At 41.3% G+C, this 20,720-nt stretch overlaps 2 protein-coding genes across 2 annotated transcripts in view; both read left to right on the top strand.

Moving 5' to 3' along the window:
- Nucleotides 1–33: 33 nt before the first annotated feature.
- naprt (nicotinate phosphoribosyltransferase) lies at nucleotides 34–8,012 on the top strand. Its single transcript, XM_004572320.5, has 13 exons — nucleotides 34–534; nucleotides 1,666–1,793; nucleotides 1,881–1,963; nucleotides 2,248–2,378; nucleotides 2,906–3,021; nucleotides 3,891–4,087; nucleotides 5,149–5,289; nucleotides 5,427–5,511; nucleotides 5,626–5,706; nucleotides 5,798–5,900; nucleotides 6,091–6,248; nucleotides 6,548–6,655; nucleotides 6,790–8,012. The coding sequence occupies exons 1-13, from the start codon at nucleotides 282–284 to the stop codon at nucleotides 6,874–6,876; spliced, it is 1,671 nt and encodes a 556-aa protein (XP_004572377.1). The 5' UTR covers nucleotides 34–281; the 3' UTR covers nucleotides 6,877–8,012.
- A 3,075-nt stretch (nucleotides 8,013–11,087) lies between these two features.
- The window catches only part of LOC101473405 (1-phosphatidylinositol 4,5-bisphosphate phosphodiesterase gamma-1), a 42,883-nt gene continuing 33,250 nt past the window's right edge, over nucleotides 11,088–20,720 (top strand). Inside the window, exon 1 of the mRNA XM_004572319.6 lies at nucleotides 11,088–12,335. Within this exon, the coding sequence (XP_004572376.1) occupies nucleotides 12,065–12,335 (271 nt within the window). The 5' untranslated portion in view covers nucleotides 11,088–12,064. The remainder of the gene's footprint in view (nucleotides 12,336–20,720) is intronic.

The following is a 20,720-nucleotide window of genomic DNA, read 5'->3' as shown; positions in this document are numbered from 1 at the left end:
AGGTGGCCACATGGACGCGATATTTTGAAAGTGAATCCAGTTTTCATCATCCAAAATTGCGTTAGGTTAAGCGCATGACTCGTGACACGGGCTGACACTAATGGGAATCACTAGACCATAAATGTACGCCAACAAAGAGACTAACTGAAAAGTCTTTAATGCAACAACGTGAGCCGTGGCTGTATTTCCCAGCTGCCCCGCTCCGTCTCTGCCTCAGGGGGTAAAGGAGTCGGTGGGAGAACTGCAAGTCCCAGAGGTCTCGGCATCAGCCCTGGGAGAACATGGCAGCGCCGTCCAGCAGCAGCACGTGCAGCGGGGTTATGGAGCGGTGTATCCGGGAGCGGGTTCCCCCGCTGCTCACCGACTTGTACCAGTTCACCATGGCGTATGCGTACTGGCGGGCCGGTCGCCACGACGAGCACGCCGTGTTCGATCTCTTCTTCAGGGACAATCCGTTCGGCGGAGGCTTCTCGCTGTTCGCCGGGGTGCACGACTGTCTGCTGTTCCTGCGCAGCTTTCGCTTCGCAGACGAAGGTGAGGAGATCAACTAACTACATGTTACTGTCACTGACTACAAACTGGACATAAACGCTAGATTAAATAATAAAAGTCTCGTTATTAATCCGCTGACAGTCACGTTTCTCTCCCGTGGAGCTCTGGTAGGCATACAGAACTGGTTGCGCAATACTACTTATTATTTCTTAAGAACTGGAAAAGAGAAAGTAGTGACTTGTGAAAACTTACAGAAGCCCAAGAAGCAACTGTGCTTCTTTAAGTTCGTAAAGTCCAGTTTCCCCAAAGCCGTTAAGAATACCACCATTAATCGTATGATCGTGTTACTATTTGTTCCACCAGCAGCAGCTTTGCTACTCCAGGACCGATTTAACCGCAAAAGTCACACAGGGGCTCTGCAACCTTGGCTTTATGTAGGAATATAAGCAAATCATCTGTAGCCCACTGCACATCTACTCAGACTGACTGCGAGGTGTTAGTGCTCTGTCTGTCTGTATGAGAGTGACAGCAGTCAGTCCGAGTGGGACCACTGTTGATTTTGGATACACAGATATGCCAGTCCAGCATCAGTATCGGATAACATGACTGCATTAGATGTTGCTACCTATCCCAGTAACTAATGTTAATGTGCTGCCCTCGCTTTGATTTAGGACTGTTTCAGTGTTTGAAAGTGATGAGGTTTGCACAGTAGTACACAGCAGAGGAGCACTGTTTCACACTGCCTTCAAAGTGGTGGACCTATGATGTTTCTTCTATACATGTGTTGGAACGTGTACTTGAGTAAAAACAGGAAATCTATTTTCTCTACGACAAAAGTATGGTCTAAAGTAGCATAACATCATCAGTTAAGTAAAACCACCAATTTCTTTGCAATACTTGAATTAATGCACTTTTTAAAACTTTAGCAGCTGCACAGGTGAAAAGTAATCAGCGCTAAGACAGGATCACTGTGCCACACTTGTGCAACAAACATGTTTAGTCTAACCTTCGTTATAGTCGCACCACTGATTTACAGGAAACGATGTGATTTTTTTTTTTTTTTTTTTTTTTCTGTTCCTGTGAGTGTAGGTGCGTGAGACAGGAGGACAAACAGAGAAGTGAGTCAGGAGAGTGTTACAGGGTTGTGTTAACATTTTGTGTTCATGGATCCAGATGTGGAGTTCCTGCGCTCTGTCATGCCTCCAGACACTGACCCTGCCTTCTTCCAGTTTCTGCGATGCCTCGACTGTTCGGGTGTAACGCTCCATTCCGTCCCCGAAGGCACTGTGGTCTTTGCCAGGGTGAGCTATGAGTCTTTAAGGTTAAACTGAGGTTCAAAGGTCACAGTCTGAGGGACTAACTAGTGCTGCATGTCATCATATCTTCAGGTGCCTCTCATGGAAGTGGCTGGTCCACTGGCTGTGGTACAACTACTGGAGACAAGTCTATTGTGTCTTGTCAACTATGCCAGGTAATACATAGTCATATTTCTGTCTTTCCTGGAAAAGTAACGTCCTGGTTATTTTCCCATGTTGTGCCATCTTTAAAGCTACTGCGTTCACCCCGAGGACCTTAGGAAATATATTTCTGAAGAATTCTATTTCATATTTGGGAAAATGTAAATAAGCTTATTTGCGATATTTTGTTTGTTGCTTTCATGGAATATAAATGTCATATACTGTAGCTTCATTGAAGCAAAGCTAAATTTATATAATGGACTGTTGCTTCAGTGTCCTCTCTCTTCTCTGTTGTCAGTCTGGTCTGCACTAATGCTGCCCGTTTCCGTCTGGCGGCAGGCCCTAAGAGGAAGCTGCTGGAAATGGGCCTCAGGAGGGCTCAGGGTCCAGATGGAGGACTCACCGCCTCCCGATACACACACATCGGAGGTGATTGCTGTGTGATTACTTTGTTTTGATCCTCCCAGATCTCGACAGATAACTTGGCACATTTGTGGAGTTGTCACTTAAAGGCTGCTTTCCTATATATATATATATATATATATATATATATATATATATATATATATATATATATATATATATATATATATATATATATATATATATTTTTTTTTTTTTTTTTTTTTTTAAATGCCAATATCAAAAATCAGAAATGTGATTTTTTTTGATATTGGCATTCCATCCAACGAAACTCATGAAGAGGACGCCTGTCTTAATGAGAGGATAAAAGCATCCATCTGTAACCTCTGAAGGAATGTAGCGATCTGGACTTCATTTCCATGCTGTCTTACACAGCGTGTCTGCAGTATTTACTGAAATTCCCAAAGAACATTACTATATGACATCAAATGAACAAAAACCAGCATGTTTTATGTTGAAATAATGCATGAAATAATGTGGAAATGATTTTCTTCTGTTCTGCATACACACAGAGACTTTATTCCATCTTTCAGGGTTTGATCTTACCAGTAATGTTCAGGCTGGTTTCCTGTTTGGAATCCCAGTTGCAGGGACCATGGCACACTCGTACGTAACTTCTTTTACCTCCCTGGAGGAAGTGTGGCCGCAAGTGAGTATGTGCACTCTGTCTTTACGTCATCTGAATGGAACCATACCATTCAGATAATTGAGCTACACATCTTATGTGTTTATACTGGCAAACCAGAACATGACTTCCATTTTACACTCGGCAGGGTTTGTAAAGATCAGCTGTGACATGTTCCACGACTCATTAATGCAAATATCCTATGAGCCAATCACATGGCAGCAATGCAATTATGGCAGCAATGCAATTAAGCGAATTAAAACATTACTATACTAGCAAGGTCTACCAAAAAAGCTGGTCTGGGAGGTTATGTAAGGTAAAGGTGATGTAATATTAGAGAGAATGCAAGAATCAGACCACTCGGCGACAGTGAGGAGGACACCCCCCCCCCCCCCCCCTCTTACCACACTCCCTGCCGGTGCCTGATGCCCTCGTGTGTTGGTGGTTCCCGGTGTCTGGGACTGGGCGCTCAGGTATGTACTGGCTCACTCCCAGTGGCTGCTTGACAAGGCCTGGCGCCCGGGACTTGGTCGGGCCCCTTCTAGGGGGTGGGGCACCCCCTGACAGTGGGCCCCTGGGCCCGGGATTCGGTCCGTCCAAAAAACACAAACTACCAGAGAGAGTTGACAAATGAAAATGAACGACGTGCACCAGTGGCATATAAACACCACAGTCCCCAGCCACCTGAGTTATCACCACCAAAACTACGGGATGGTTCAAAAGATTCAGCTCCCATTTGAACCCTAATTTCAAAAGTAGAGAGGGTATCAGTCTCCTGAGGGCTGGTTTCACAGGAGAGGCACACGTTAGGCTCTCCTTATGTTGTAATTTGGTAACTGAAATGCTCTATTGCATTTAACAAACTCTTAAACGTCTTGTTTGTCTCTTTACAGACACTTTCGGCGGTGAACGGGGAGCATAATCCAGTCGATATCATTTCTTTAACAAAAGGCTGGCTGAGTCGTGTGTGTGATCTTCTGGGAGCAGAGCCAGGGAAAATCCATGAGGGAGAGCTGGCTGCTTTCTTGTCTTATGCCATCGCGTATCCTCAGAACTTCCTCCCAGTGATTGACAGCTACAGTGTTGGCTGGTAACTCCTGCCTTACATTAAGTTAAAGTTAAAGTTTACACTGCATATATGAGATAAAGCTGACAAATTGGCAGTTTGGCTAATGAAAGCCAGAAAACTAAGAAGCTCTAAAAACTAAAGGAACACTTTTTAATCAGAATAAAGCATCTAGTCACTGAAACTTCTGGGATTAGAGTTAAAATAATGAGACAAGCCCCAAAACAAAGGTGGAGGCCACTGACATTTTTCCCTCATCTTTTCTGACTGATTTATTCATTGGTTTTGCATTTGGCTACAGTCAGAGTCACTACTTTTAGCATGAGGTGATACCTGGACCCTACGAATTGATGTTGTAGAGGTAATCCAACTCCACATCAGTCTATCACAAGGTAGGCTGGGTCTTCCAGCAAAGTTTGAAGTGCATGGAAGAGATTCCAGGAGACAGGCGGTTGCTCTAGGAGAGCTGGACTGTGCAGGAAAAGGTCTTTAACCCACCAGCAGGACCTGTATCTGCTCTTTTGCGCAATAAGGAACAGGATGAGTGATGCCATAGTCCTATGAAATGACCTTCAACAGGCCACTGGTGTGAATGTCTCTGAGCTAACAATCACAAACAGACTTCACAAGAGTGCCTGATGACCTTGGAGCACAATTAGCATTTTCCATACAATATTAGAACTGACAGGTCCACCACTGGTGCCCTGTGATTTTCAGTTTAAGAGCAGGTTCACCCTGAGCACATGTGACTGATGTGTCTGGAGAAGCTGTGGGGAATGTTATGTAAAATCATTAAACATGACTGGATTGGTGGTGGGTCATTGATGGTCAGGGGAGGCATATCCATGGAAGGACACAGACTTGTACAGGCTAGGCAGTGGCACCCTGACTTACATTAGGTATCAGTTTCATGTGATGAGAGTATGCAGTCAGCTCCTGGAGGACGAAGGAATTGATATCACTGACTGGCCCTTCTCTTTTAAGCCTTGTCTTTTCTCCATTCCCTAGCTTTGTTTCCATTAAACAAAGCTAAACACAAAGCAGTTCAATGATCTCATCTATTCTGTGTGTAAATATAATTTCAGCAGCGGCATCTTGAACTTCTGTGCTGTGGCACTGGTACTGTGTGAGCTGGGCTACAGGCCGGTGGGGGTTCGTCTTGACAGCGGGGACCTTTGCAAGCAGTCCCTTGATGTGCACCGTGTCTTCAGACTCTGCAGCGAGCAGTGAGTAAGGTGTCCTCCCGTCTGTCTTTAAACTTACAGTGAGATATGTTCTGACTCCTCCAGAGATCTGTGGCTCGCGTCTAATTTTGTGTCACTGCTTTTTGATTCCTCTCTTATTGTTCATTTCATCTCTGCAGATTCTCCATTCCTGCTTTTGATTCCCTGATCATCGTTGGGACTAATAACATCTCAGAAGAGAGCTTGGCTGAAGTCAACAGTAAGGTAAATTGAGTGGCCATACAGGGTAATTCATTAGGAGTCAGTCAAATTTTGTGACTTGTAAAAGTGACTCCCTGCAAGACCTTTCCATGTCAGCTTGATGTGTCATTGTCTTAGGAGAACGCGATCAGTGTAGTTGGTGTTGGAACACATCTGGTGACTTGCACAAAACAACCTTCCCTTGGCTGTGTATATAAGGTGATTTAATGAGAATTCACACTTACTAGCCTCTCTCCTCTCCTGCCATGTTTAACACCTGTATGGTTTTGTTTGTTCCTCTGTTCATTAGCTGGTGGAGGTGAGAGGAAGACCCAGGATGAAGGTCAGTGAGGACCCAGAAAAGAGCACTGTTCCTGGGAGGAAAGCTGTCTACCGGCTAATAGATCCTGAAGGTGAGAATTGAGTACTACCTGCTGCAGCTGAGCTTCTTTCTCTGTGTGGCACAACAACAGGAACGCCACAAATTACTTGTTATAAATGATCAGAGACAGGTCCGTGAATGGCAGTATGATCGTCCCTTTAGGCAGAAATGAATATGTTCCTGTAAATCTATAATTGGTTTCTGTCCTTTCTCCTCTGCAGGTCATCCATTTCTAGACGTGGTATGTCTGGCGGTGGAGTCTCCTCCAGAGGCGGGACTCCCACTGAGCTGTTACCCCCTGGGATGCAACCACACCGCCCTCTCAGTCACTCCAGCTCGGGTCACCTGTCTGCGTCAGGAAGTGTTTAGTAAAGGACAGGTGAGGATGGGCCGCTCTCTCAAACATTAGCAGACAGCTTATGAAGAATTGTGGGATAATCACACTGAATACATACTTTTTTTTTAAGCTTTGTATCTTAAAGATTTTCCATTTAGATTTTTAATCAGTGACTAATAAGTTTACAAAGAACACCAAACGTATGTAATATAACAGCAAAGAAAAGTACTTTCTTTAAAAACTATTAAAAAAAAATCACACTTCATGTACTAAACAGTACCAAACAAGCCACTATAGTGTGTGGGAGCTTTGCCTTTATGAGTGTCTCCAACATTTTCTAGGTCACACAGCCTTTGTGCAGCACTGCAGAAACTAGAGCAAAGGTCCAGCGCTCCCTCCAGACTCTGCACCCTCGGCACAAGAGACTGCAGAAGCCGGATTCCTACACAGTAAGTCTCTCAGTACAAGCTGTACTGAATGCAAGAGTACAGACCAACTTAGTCCTTCACTAAGATGCAGAAATTAACTCTCACAGATTGTGAAAGATTTCTTTACCTATGCCTGTGGCTTTCTCTTCCACTAGGTGGCCCTCTCCCAGAAACTCCACAACATGGTCAAAGAGATCCAAAAAGGAAGCAGCAACAACACCAACTTTCTTTTAGCCAACTAAAGCGAATCAAGTGTTTCCTAAATTGCCTCACAGAAGTTCTTATATTTATAGAGCATCGTCTGAATGAACCCTTACAGTGGGGACACTCCAAATACTGGAATAACAGCTGTTGTGTCGCCTGTGTTATTCAGATGTAACGAATGTTTTTAAAGAAGGATTAAAATAAAGGTGTTTAGTGCAATGATCATCAGGGTTAGACACTCTTTCAGACATATCCTTATAGTTATGTTTTCTACATTTGGAAACTTTCGACAATAAACATCCAACAAATCTAAAAACAGGAGCCGCACTGTGAAATGAAGACATAACAGTGCAGAAATAATCATGTTCTCTGAACCAGACTTTGCTGCCTTGTTGCAGATTAATATCATTAAGTTCATGTTAAGGTGCTGAAGAAAGACGTGGTTGGAAACTAGAAAAAAAAAATAGAAAGCTGCCCGTGCATTAATTATTTTTTCATATTAATAATATTCTAAACTTGGGACTAAGACTCAGGTTAGTGGAATTTTTTAAATAAATATGTAACCTCAGACCCTTTGATCATGCTTTTGAAAAAGTGGAAGCAATTACAGGTTGATATTTTAGCTCCTGTCAAAGATTATGATTTTGTTTGACAGTATAGAAGCTAAGGAAGTTTGACCCTAAAGTATTTGTGCTTTCTTATCCATAACACTTCATCCATAATCACAGTAATCAACATTTTTATGTAGGTGAGACTACACAGGATGAAGGCACTGAGGAATATCGAAATTTCAGGTTACTTTAGGTTCATCACACTGTCGTCTTTTCACTTAAATTAAGAGGAAATCACCAGATTATAGATTACGTTTCCTTTGTCTACATGATATTAATGTAAAATGATTCATATGTAATATGTAAAACACACACTTTTCATATTTAATTGTAAAATTCCAGAAATCCTGCCATGCAAAAAAAAGGTAAATTATCTTCATATAATCACCTTGAGTGTGGGGGTCTTTAAAATTCTTACTGATAACTTGTATTTAATAATAAAATCTCATCTTCAATAACAAAGGCTGCTTTTTGTGAGCAAGAAATCACCACTTCAGTTGTATTTACATCTCTGAACTTTCCTGCTGTATTACTGCAAATTATAGCACTTTTTTAACCAACAAGTGTATTGATTGTCATTGAGTGCTTGATTTATGGAACAGTTTTACCTAATGTGTTTCTTTCTGGGCTCTTAATATGAAAATAAAATGACACAACAATGAGGTTTTTATCAAATATTCACATTTGTTTTGAAAAGGTATGCTCAAGTTAAACATAGAAATGTAACAAAAAAGTTGTAAACATATTCTTTATGTTAGTAATAAACAAGCCCAGTTTCGTAGTGATATGTGTTAGTAATAAAAACCTATTCACAACTAAAGTCTCTCAAATCCAATGGAAGGACTCAGTAAAAGATAAATGGCTGCTTGTGTTAAATCCACACAGAAAAAGAAAGTTCTAAAGCTGTGTATAAGTCCTTGGACTCACGTGTAGCTTATTTCTTTCAGCTGTTCTGACAGTATCTGTGTTTCTGTCCAGTGATGGTAAAGAAACTGAAAATCAAAGACTGCAGCTGTTTCCAAGTGTTCTTCTCATTTACCTACAAACCAAACGCATGCCACTAAAACAGTATTAAATGTGCCATGATAACAACTTTAAGTTCATTTCAACATGTTTTTCTGCTTTTTGCAGTTTATGGTTTCTTTGCAGGATTCATTTTAAGTTTGAAAAGAAGCAGCAGAGTGAAGATGGAGACAGAGTGTAATGGTACTGCTCTTAGTTTAGATGTAAAATTTAACCTTTAGGCGATTAACTGAATGCTCACCATTCCTCTTTACTCTGCTTCAATCTGAAAACTGTTGGCAACAATTCTCTACATCCCACCCCCCAAGCCTCTTTTCCTTGCTGCTGCAGGACATGTGAGAAGAGTTCCCTTGAATTCTGATTGGCTGCCTGCTGACCAGTGGTAGTGGAACTGGAGATACACCCAGTGGACATATGGAGCTGATTAAAAACAGAGAGGCAGTGATATCATCCTTGACTGTCTCAGCGGTGGATCAGTCCACACTCTTTTACAGCCTCAGGGAGTCCTGCTAATGCACATTACTGAACTTTAGTCTATTTCACTACATAAATAATGGTCAGTAGTGGGCGAGTTATTCCTTTAGTTATGGGGATCACAAGGCACAAATCCTCTATCCAAAATTCCACGACACTACTTTTAAGCCATCCCTAATCTCTTTATATTTTGCTGGAAAAATGGGAAATAGGTGATTTATTGGAATGTCCAAATATATGGAAATGTAGTATATAAGGCAAAAACAGTTTGTGCTGTTCTATAGTTTGAAAGTCTGTAAGGCATGACCACCTTTACTCTATAAGTAGTTTTCAGGAATAGTTCTCCAGGATTCTTGCAAGACATTCAAGCTCTTCTTTTGGATGTTGGCTGCCTTTTGTTCTGTTCTCTGCCAAGATGATCCCACACTGCTTCAATAATGTTGAGGTCTGGTCTCTGCTGAGGCCAGTCCATGATTGATAGTGTCATGGATAAAACACTGTTTTGGGATCATTGTCATGATAAAAAAAAACAACTTTCTATTTTTGTGTTCTTAATGCCATCAATTTTGACAAGTTCCCCAACACCACTGGCTGAAGTGCAATTCAAATCCACCTTGTTTGTGCAAAGATACACTCAATGCCTGTCAAACAGTCTTTTCTTTAGCAATTTGTCAATTTGGTTTTTTGTATTTGTGTAAAGAAATGGGAACCAATTATGTGCTTTTTGCCTCTGGCTGCTAGTAACAAAGTGTCTAAAGGTATAATTTTAAGTTGTTTCTTTGCTAAGTTTTCTGTTTCCTGCAGACAACACACTGATACACTGCTTTTAATGCTTGGCTGATAGGTCAGTGGTAAGTGACTTAAAAAACAAAAGTGGCGATGTGCATAGACGCGACTGAAAACGAGTGAAAATCTCCACACACAAAAAAGCTCGGGACCACTTTAAAAGTTAGAAGAATGCATTTTTTATTATAAGAAAAATAAATGACTAGTGGCTCAAGACTTCTGCAAAGTACTGTACATAATAAAAGTTACTAAAGTTTTGCATTGTGCAGTAAGATGAGAATCAATTTATTATCCTGTTAGGTCCACATATATTTGGACTTCTTCTTCTCTATTTTCCCTATCCTTCTGTTCATTCTCTCCCAACCTCTCTGTCCTTTTTCTTTCTCTTCGTCATCCCCCAGTTATGTCTGTTCTGATTGTAATGACTTAAAATAAAATAACAATATTAAAATTTAAAAAGTAATAAAAAAAAATCCTGACAAAATTCTAATTAACTATGACAATCAAGTGGACCAGAATAGCAAAAGGTCCACTTGGCACAATCAATCTGGGCATTTTCCTTGGACTTCAGAAGACAATTCCGATTGCTACAGTGACGCGGGAAAAAAAGTGATCAATACAATCCTAAAATTAGTTCTAATAGGTACATTAAGAAACCACAGAGCAGCATTTTGAACAGAGTTCAGGATGACTTTTTAGGGATACCCCAGAGGAGGGAGTGGAAGCGGTTAAGAAATACTGTATATACTAGCTGGAAATGACAAACTGGTTTTAGACTCAGATTCTGACTCTAACCAGTATTCTTTTTATTTCAAGGACATAAATTACTATATTTGGAAAGAGGGGGGGCATATTAAATAGCACACGCAATTTGCAAAGTGCATCCATAAAATAAGCGCAAGATGCAGACATATTGGCTAATTAGTGCTAGGTAATGGACTGATAAGCCACTACAATTTCACCCCCCAGAATTAAAGCACAAACTTGCTGAATGGTCTGTTGTACACTACAAACATGTTGGTCAGATAATCCATCAAAATGCTCCCAAACATGCTCCCCTTATTAACAGTATTAGTTTAAAACGATTATATGTATAATGTCCTGGAAATCTAAATTTCAGCTACGACATAAAAACAAAACAAAATAAACAAAAAGAACAACCTCTAGCGAGCTCACCAGTCTTTTGATTTACTGTTACTGGGTGACACATCAGTGACCTTTGTAATTTGAACCGCACTTAACCTCCTGACATGCCCAGATACCCGCTGAGTCCACTGCGCATTCGCTGCAGAAAACGCTTTCACCTGCAGATCTTGTAGAGGCCGGCAGGGGGCGCTCTGTTCTCTGGCTTCTCTCCCTCTCTGGCTGTCCCTGCGACTCTCCCTCTACTCCCCTCATCTTCCCTCAGATACTGTACAGCAGGCAAAAAAAAAAAAGTCGGATCAAGCTTTTCCGGTCTGCTGGCACTAATTTCCTCTCAAGACCTCTGGCGTTGAAGCTGAGGATACGCACAGATCCAGAGACAGAGAGCGACATCCTGGGGAAGGAGCAGCAGGGAGGACCTGGTGAAATTAACCGCACAGTCTTGCACCCGTCTCAAGGGGTTTTCTACCACGGGTGAGTGGATCCTGTGAGCAGGGAGAGGAGGAACAGAGAGGGAGAAGGGAGCAGAATGCTTCGGCAGATGGGAGCGCTCCCGAGTCTCGTCGCGGCTGCTCCGTGCTTTCCCATCCGCGCGTCTCTTCGTCTCCGTGAAGCCGCCACATAGCGGCCGCCGCTGCCCGTCCTCCTCTCCGCCGCCACTCCGGGTATTTGCCCGGCTCGTTATTGCATAACCCAGCGTCTTTGTCACCAGCCCCGACTTGATTCTCGTCAGTCAGCATCTTGTTTACCGGCCCAGCGAGAGCAGCGAGGCGTCCAAGCAGGATTTTAAGCCGGATCATCACGCTGTCTGGCGGTGATGAGAACTCACCCCGAGTGGATTTCACTGGTGTGCTGCCAGAAGCATCTGGAAAGGATAAGACAGGAATACACTCCCCCCTCCAGAGTACCAGAGGATAGTTCACATCTCAGACGGGTCGGTGTTTGAGCTGTGCAGCTGCTGACTGATGCCTTTTAGCTTGTGTTTTATTGGGGAATAGTTTTATTCACTCTGGCTGCCCCAACTGACACAGTTCATAACCAGATTTCCTCCTGACCCCAGTGGGCTTGAACATGTTGAATACCCCTGTCCTTGTTGCTTGCAGCTGGTGACTGAAGGATAAGCATCCTATTCGACAAATCACAACAGATTAGTAATCCAGCAAGGTTTACTTTTAGCGATGCAGTGAAGATGTGTGCAGCCAGATTCAGTGGCTGCCTCAATGGCTGTGCTGAGGAGGCCCCCAGTAGTGTTGCAGGGGCTGCTGGTTCAGTCATGGTCTCCAGGATGCTGGACTGGTCTGAGGCAGGTGCCCGCATCCTCCACAGCCTGGAAATGGGCACAGTGATGACCATCTTCTATCAGAAAAAGTCTCAGCGCCCTGAGAGGAGAACGTTCCAGATAAGGCAGGACACGAGGCAGATAGTGTGGAGCAGAAACCCAGACAAAATAGAAGGAGAGAGTAAGTATAAAATTGGGGATTGATTTCTGTGAAATGTTTAAAGTCAGTAATTCATGTTGAAAAGTCAAACAGTTCTTCTAAACTAGCAGCAGTGAAACAATTGTGCTTTTAAGGCTTTTAAGGCTAATCCAATGTTTGCGTCTGCCAAGTTTAAACCAGCCCGCAAAACACAAGCATGTTTAAACCATGGAAACATCTGTCTCACATTTATAACACGCAGAAGTGTGTTTGAGTCAACCAAAGAGTCAACCTGGTTGAGCCTTTCCATCTTGGAGCTGTTCTGAAACAAGACCACAGATTCAGACAGCAGCGCTCCATATAAAACAACCTGAAGAACCAATCCCATAAACGTGTAGGTTTGCTCTACATCACAGGTGTCGAACTCCAGTCCTCGAAGGCCGCAGTCCTGAAACGTTTCCATGTGTCTGTGCTGCAACACATGGAGAAAATTAGTAGGTCATTATCAGAACTCTATGGAACTTGACTGCATGCTGAGGTGGCAATTCAGCCATTTGATTCATGGTACAGCAGCTCATGAATATGGTGCAATAAAAGTACTTTTAGAAGTTAAAACTTAAATTTATTTAAACTTACTTGCACAAGGGTTAGGGGTTGCCACCTCGGCATGCAGTCAAGTCTTTCCAATGACCTAATTTTATTCAGGTTTGTGCAGCAGGGACACATTTCAAAGTTTCGAGGACTGGAGTTTGACACATGGTCAGAGCTGCTGACCATGCATGTAACGCATTATTAGAAATCTGAGTATGATGTTATTTATGTGGACTCTTTCAGCTCATTGTGAAAGTCTCTACTGCTGTTTTGGTACCATTGTGCTTGATTCTCTCCTCTGCTCGCTGTTTTCTGTCTGGTTTAGGTTTACCTGGCTTTTTTTAAGGCAGTAAATGAGAATTTTTAGGAAAAAAAACCCCACCATCACTTCATCAAGACAAGGTTATTAAAGAAAATCCAATATTCTGATGTTCCAGTTCAGTCTTTATTTGAAAAATCTTCAAAATAGATATTATGCGTCATATAAAAGTGGTTAGAAACAGTCTCACATAGATGCAGTGCCAACACTAGACAGCAGATTTTCCCACGTCAGTTACATTAAAAGCTGAAATGAAAGGCAGTGATCAATACAGTTTTCTCCAGGCGTTAATCTGCTTAACATGGCTAACTAGCATAGGCAACATGAGCACTTGGCTAATTAGCCATCAATATATAATTCACATTATCAGAATTATGTCCTGACCCCTGTTTCCTTTCTTTATTTACAATCATCCCATTACAAACTGTAGTCTGTATAAAAATGTTAAAGAGTTATTATGTGTATTTATGTGTATGCTCATATGCTCCCTAACTTGCTGCACTTATGCAAGATTTCTGTATCGTGCTATTAAATAATGAGAGCTCAACAGCAGGGGCAGTGGATCATGTGTTTGATGACCTGAAGTTGAGGCAGAAGCACAGAAAGGCCTTCTGTCTTGAACCATCACACCCATGTTCACAGACTCATCAAGCCTCAAAGATAAATCTGCGGATGTGACAAAGTTTTGTATTCACACAAATGAATGTGAATGGCTGTGTTTACGCTATATTTATGAGTTAAATGAAGGAGAACAATAGATCCCATAGAACTTCTTAACATTTTTTACACACCTCACACAGTACAGCCTCTGTCTGAGTGCTCACTGCTGATCCGTACAAAGAGAATACCTTGTTCTGAAAGCAAGGCATAATTGCGTGATGTGGTACTGTGTATTTTTTTTTCTTTTTTGGGAGGTGGGGCTGCTGTAGGGCTATAAAAAGTGGGTAAATCTAGAGAAAATAGTTGATATAGAGATATATAGTTGGCAACACTGCTGTAAATAAGGGTTGCAGGCATACAGAGAATTCTCTTTATTGAAAAAAAGAGAATCTATGTCTATTATTAAAAAAGAATATATACAACAAACAAATATCCAGATACATACAGTGATTACATAGTTATGAAGAAGCTTTATAAAAATGCAAAATAACAATAATTGGGTGTATTTCTCTATAGCAGAGGTTTGATTGATTTTAAATATTTGTGCTCAGAAATCTTTTAACTATTGAGAATAACACATTCATACAGGATATGATGGCGCTGTTTTCCACAAATCACATGCACAGATTGTGTATCAGAAGATGTTGAAGTATCAGCCAACGATTAGGTGTCAGTGAAATATGCTGACAAGCAAAGAAACAGGACACCACAGTCTGCTTCCTCAGCTCTGTGTTCACGCTTTTAAGAGGTGATTACCAACTATAGACTGTATGTAAAAGATGGATATGGACACCTTGATGTTGGTCACTGGGCTGCAAAGCTTTTTAAAGCCTCAAGCTGAGGATTTTTGCAGGTGCCATTGTCAATAGAGACCTGTCCTAAACCACACTCTGCTTTAATGTCCTAAACAGTGTGAAATCCACTTCTTGAAAACACCACCTTCAAGCGGTTACATCTTTTAAATCCATCCATCCATTTTTTAAAATACAGCATACCAGCTGTGACCCATTAAGATGCAGTTTAATGTTAATTTTTATCTGTTATGGCAGCAGGATAAAGGATAAAAGTACAGTCAAGTGCCCAGTGAGGCCTTATACTGAGACAGTGCAAATGTACAAAAATTACACATTTTGTTGCTTTTCTGTCTCAGTTTCTTTGTCCATAAGTGCACTATGGATAAAGAAAGTGAGGTTTTACAAACCAAATGACACAAATATTTATGCACACCGTGTGTGTTTGTGTGTACAGCACTTTCTTTCTCCACAGTGCGCTTGTGGGCAAAGAAACTTTGACAGCCTAAAATAAAACCAACTTCAAAGTAAATGTAGGAAAAGCTGACTTTGAAGGCTTAGCCAACTGTTTAATCAAGTTTCTTCTGATTTAAAACTAAATTTGTCCAGTTTTACGCTCTAATTCAGATTCCTTATAAAGGTTTTGTATTTAACAATTTTAAGAGTGTTTTAGAGCTTTAAAGTTTGATTTCTCATGGAACTCATGGCTCAGTAGCTTTCCTTTTTCGGGGGTTTTGAGCTATGAGATTCCCTCTGTAGTCACTGGATGAAAACCAGACCTGATGTGGTTGAAAGCTCAGGAAAAAGGCATTGTTTTGCTGGTGATGCAAAAAGCTCTGAGATCTGGATGCTGCTTAAGCTTGAAGCAAAATCAATATATAGTTAACTGATCCTTTGAAAAAACAGGTTTCTGGGGTTTTCGTTCTAAGCGTTGCTGTAAAATGACATTTTGCTGTGGCAGGCTGTTCCCCACAGTGTCGGAGTGTCTCCCGTCCCGACACTGTGACAGGGCCCTCAGACGACAGACAGATCATGACCCTGTGACCTCTGTTTCCTCCAAGTCAGCCTGCCTGTCACTCTCAGCACACATGCTGCTGCGGCGTGGATCTTTGGCCAGCTTTAGCTTTTCTGCCGGCTGCCCAACATCCTGACTGACTGACTGGCAGGTTGTGGGCTTAGACGACTGAGACAGCCTATTGGAGTGGAGTCAAGTGGCAGTGGTAAACTTAAAGCAGGCGGCTGTTGGGGTGTGGACGCTATTGTCTGCGTCCTGGATTTTGTTGCCCGGGAGTGGATTTGTTACAGATTCTGTTAGTACTGAGAAAACTTATGGTATTCACAGAGTTGCTAGAGTTTCCTTCTGTCTGCCATGTGTTATTTTAACTCCAGCAACTCTTCAGAGGCGACGCATCACCCTGACAACCAAGAAAACTGAGGTTTAAATAGGTGTCAGGTGTTGTATTTTGATCCAAGCCATGATTTTTTAAAAACCAAACCAAGTAGGTCATATATACAAATATATATATATACAGTATTCTGTAAGTCTTGAGACAACTGAATTTCTGTGAAAAATTGGAAATTGGTGCAGCGATTTATTGAAAGCTATCCAAACATAAATGGATATATAATCTATAAGGCAACAAGAGAGTGGTTCAGAACAGCCTCCTTGTAATTTCGATAAGTATTCTTCATGAGTAGCACTCCAAGCTTCTTAAGCTCTTCTTTGGATGGTGGCTGCCCTTTGTGCTGTTATTTGTCAAGATGATCCCACACCACTTCAATAAAGTTCAGGTCTGGATTCTGGGGAGGCCAGTCCACGACCGATAATATTTCATTGTGTTTTTGTATCTAAGTATGCTTTTACTGGATGTGTTTGGGGTCATTATCATGCTGAAAAATGAGGCTGCTGCCAATCAGACATTTTCCTTGAAAAGCAGCCCTAAACCAGGACATACATTTGAAATTAGGATTCACTACAGGATCTGTTGCCACTGATTTTTATTAAAGTCATTGTGTAATTTGGCTTAATAATAAGATATTTTGTGTTATTTGCTTTGTGAGGGTTTCGATCATTGTCTGTTGTGTGAGCAGCAGAATGAAATTTTTATTTTATGAACACATTCACAATGAAAAGCTAAAACATACAGCACAGAAGCTGGGAGAACACAGAAAAGCTAGCCTATAGTTTTTAGATGACCTTCCTTTTTTTTAAAATTGTTGAGCTGTGATATTCAAACTGTAGCAAAGTTCATGTGTGCCATCTCGGCCCTCTGTTTCAACAACAAACAGTTCAGTATCAGTAAGCATTTCTTAAGCTAGCAGTCATTTAAGGGGTTGGGCAAGTCAGCAGTTGTTAGAACCACAGACTGTAAGTAAAAGATGGTTTCTGGACTTCTCTGCATCTCATTTTTCACAATCACATGTTGTTACTTGCTCTGCAGATGATGTCCAGTAGGTGAATAATGAAGAATTTATTAATACTGTTTAGTTATCTGTAGTTGCCCCTCCTCTCTTCTGAACTCTCCTCTGCCAATCTTTCTCTGAACGCTCAGAGGCTGATTTAACCTTAATTGTAAACCTAGCAAAAAACAGCACCTTGGCTAATGAAGGGAAAAACATTCAAGTGTGAGCATGTACAAAATCACAGAGAACACCTACTCTGTCCAAGTCTACACATTCCCACAATGGTAAAAACAAAAACACCCCATTTACACAAAAACACAAAAATCCTCCCACTGGAAAAACTCATCAGTAGATTCTAGGAATTCAGCAGGTCTCTCTTTGACTTTAGCTCCCACAGCTCTTACTCTCAGCCACCCATGTTTATCCCTCCTCTTCTCGCCTCTCCATTTTCTTCCCCCAGCTGTCCTTTCTCATTTTCCTGCCCCCACGCATTCACCTAAACACCCTTCTCATTTCCAGATTTTCTCTGACCTCCCACATTATTTTCTCACTCTGCTTTCTTTCACTTTCTTTTTGTAGTTACAAGCTCATTTATCTCACGCTTAGACCATCATGACCTTCCCCTTCTCTCCTGCTTTTCTTTCCTTTGTTTTTGTTGTTTTTTTTCCCTACTGTTTGCTCAGCTATGTACACACCTGCATGCTTGGATTCAGTGTTTTTTGTCTGAGATGAGCACTTTGGCAAACAGTGGAGGTATTAAGTCTTGAGGCAAAGGAAGTATGGGGTTATCAAGGAGTGTCTCACTTCCTGCCTCAGATTGAAGGGCCGAAAACAAAAGGCCCAGCGTCATCTACAGGAAGCAGAGACATGGTCCACAAATGAGGAGTTGGATGTTTGAGATACTCAGAGTATTTTGAATCAACAAAGAACAATTTTGTTCTTGATTAGGGTTAGCCAGAGTCAGTTTATCTGAAATGTGCATATGTAAGATCACTATGCTGAAAAATATGAGATTGCTCTCAGCGGTGTCGATTGTCCTCCCATCTTTAAATTTTTTCTTTAGCTCCATTAAGCTGGGACCATACAGAGTATAGAAAAGTAGCTTCAGAATCTGAAAAATGAAGTCTGCATCCTTTATAATGGCCAGCAGGGGGCAACTCCTGTGGTCACTAAAAGAAGGTTGTAAGTATGTGGAAAAACTTCTCCTTTGTTATTTGATCTGTGACCTCAGTAAATGTTTTCCTTCTAATTTATTGTCTCCATTAGAGTGAAAAACAAGGATAGAGCCAGGCATTATTCAGTGCTTAACAGTTAATCGAATATAAATTTTAGGTATGATTTTGTCTTTTAGTATTTATGAAAAAAAAAGTAGTGCTATCAGCGTTAATCTTCATGGGGCTGTACGGCGCTAACGCGGTAACAAGCTAACCGCTCTAATGTGTTGACGCCGTGCAGTCCCACGCACGGGACGACCCATGCTAACTCGCTAACGGAGATTTGCCGTGTTAATGTGGTTATGGCGTTAACGTCATTTTAACGAGATTAATGCTGACAGCACAAAAAATTGGATAAATTGCATTTTTGTATTCATTTTTACTATCATTTTCTCTTGTCTAGCATGAACATTTTCCTTTACAGCAATGCACTTTCTCCCCTCCTTCAGAGCCAACTCAAAATTTAGTTCAACTACATTATTTGGTTGACAAGATTGTCTAAAAGAAGTAAAAGGTGTAAAGGTTTTTGACAAGTGAACCTGCCTATTAGCAGCGGTAGGTGCCTTTGTGTACAGATCACCAGAGGTGTTTCACCTCACCAGTCCTGGAGCACAGTGTTGGTTGGCTTCAGGCTCTCCATCGCTCCCTGCATGGCTACCACGCATGTCTCTTCCTGAAGATGCAACATAATTACCAGTAGAGCCCTATGTCTGTGAAGGTTCTCAGTCATCCAGGTCTAAGGGCTTGGAAAGAAAAGCGTCTGAAGAGCCCTACCTATTTATACATGGGCCTAAATTATTGTCTGTTATAAGCTGTTTGGCAGTCTTTCAGTATCTACATTTATAACTAAATGAAAACTAAAAAGTAAAGAAGAGAGAAGAGAAATATCCTTTAGTCGTGTTGCATAGTTTGTCCATTAGAGGCCACAGTATCAGTCCACCTCTGATGACCAGTTTACATGTATTTGAAGTGCCTGAAGAAAGCTGCTGTAACTTTTAGAAGTTGTCTTCATCCACAGCCTTTCCCACTCCTTTCTACTCTTCTTATTAACAGTAAACATCTGTGAATTACAGTAGAAAATGGAAATCAGAGCCAGAAGTGGGGCAACGTGGCATTTTTGATGCTTTTTATATAACTACAGCAAGTGCAAGAGGTTCACATCGTCGACCCAGAGTGCATTGCTCATGCACGGTAATGACAGCTTCCATAAGTCATAATATGTATTAAAGTGGGATTTTTTGATTATTTTTTAAATATTTAAATTCCAAATTTGTAATCTCCATTAAATTTAACTTCATTTTGCCTTGTCTAGCTGGGCTATACATCTGTGTTTGGATGTCAGCTGAGTTCTTCGATAATGAAAGCTTAGAAGTTTTGCGCAGCAATAATACTATTAAACCATGTTACAGTTATGTCATATCAAGCTTTTCAATGACGAGTCCTTCTAACTGTTCATTATTTAGTCCTTGTCTAACCTGAACACCTCCCTCCCTTCAATTCAAATTCTTTGAGCTGCCATAAACTATTTGTTCCAACGGGCAGGAAATTCTGTTACTAGCTGTACCAGAAGAAATTTGTTTCACTGGAAGTCCACTGCAGCTATCAGTGGTGTGTGGTTTTAGGTCAGCTATGCACAAAATGGCTTTTAGGAGAGTTTCTACAGCCAGTGTCTGTCTAGCACTGAGTATTGACAGCAAACCAGAGAAGTTCATAAGCTGCTCTCATGATAAAACAACTGATTATATCTCTTTTTGTGATGGAGGTTTACCTTGTATTTTCTTTCTGTGAGGCTTCTGACATTACCTCACACTCTTACATGCTAAATGTGCAATTGGCCCTTTGGATACGTCTCCCTACTTATTCTTTAAACTTTACTTTAGATTGCAGAGTCTGTGTGTCTTTATCACAGCTATGTTTACAGCTTAGACCCGGATTAAAGACCGTAATATGTGTGGTATTTATCAGTCTCTGCATACTGCGGAGTGGGAAAGGCTGGGTGTGTGCTGCCATAGTTATGGTGAGCGAAGTGTGACGTTTGGTGAGCCGAGCGCCTGTTTGCCTTATTGTCCGGAGTCCAAACGAAATGGCAGGAAATAATAACGAGAGCGAGCAGAGGAAAACAAATAGGAGGTTTTTGAGGTATTTCTAAAATTAGTTTGGGAAGAAAGTGACTCAGCTTAGACTGTGAAGCACTTTGTATAGCTTCATGACTGATGCATATAGTGAGGCATTTTTGTTTTTTACATGTCTAGCTTGAGGGATATAAAAAAGGCCATGGCCTAAAAAGGAGTTTTGTGATGCATCAGACAAACAAAAATAAAATTAGACTTAAAAAAGTGAAAGTTTTTGGTGTTGGGCTCTGACTAGGTCTTTTCTTTTTCAGCCAGTCTGTTGCAGGCTTGCTGCTGTGTTTGGGATCACTGTCCTGTTGCATGACATCTATCTGTCT

The sequence above is a fragment of the Maylandia zebra genome, linkage group LG17 (assembly GCF_041146795.1).
Source record: "Maylandia zebra isolate NMK-2024a linkage group LG17, Mzebra_GT3a, whole genome shotgun sequence".
Taxonomy (NCBI): Eukaryota; Metazoa; Chordata; class Actinopteri; order Cichliformes; family Cichlidae; genus Maylandia; species Maylandia zebra.
Note: the sequence above shows the minus strand (reverse complement) of the source record. Positions and strands in the feature narration are given on the sequence as shown.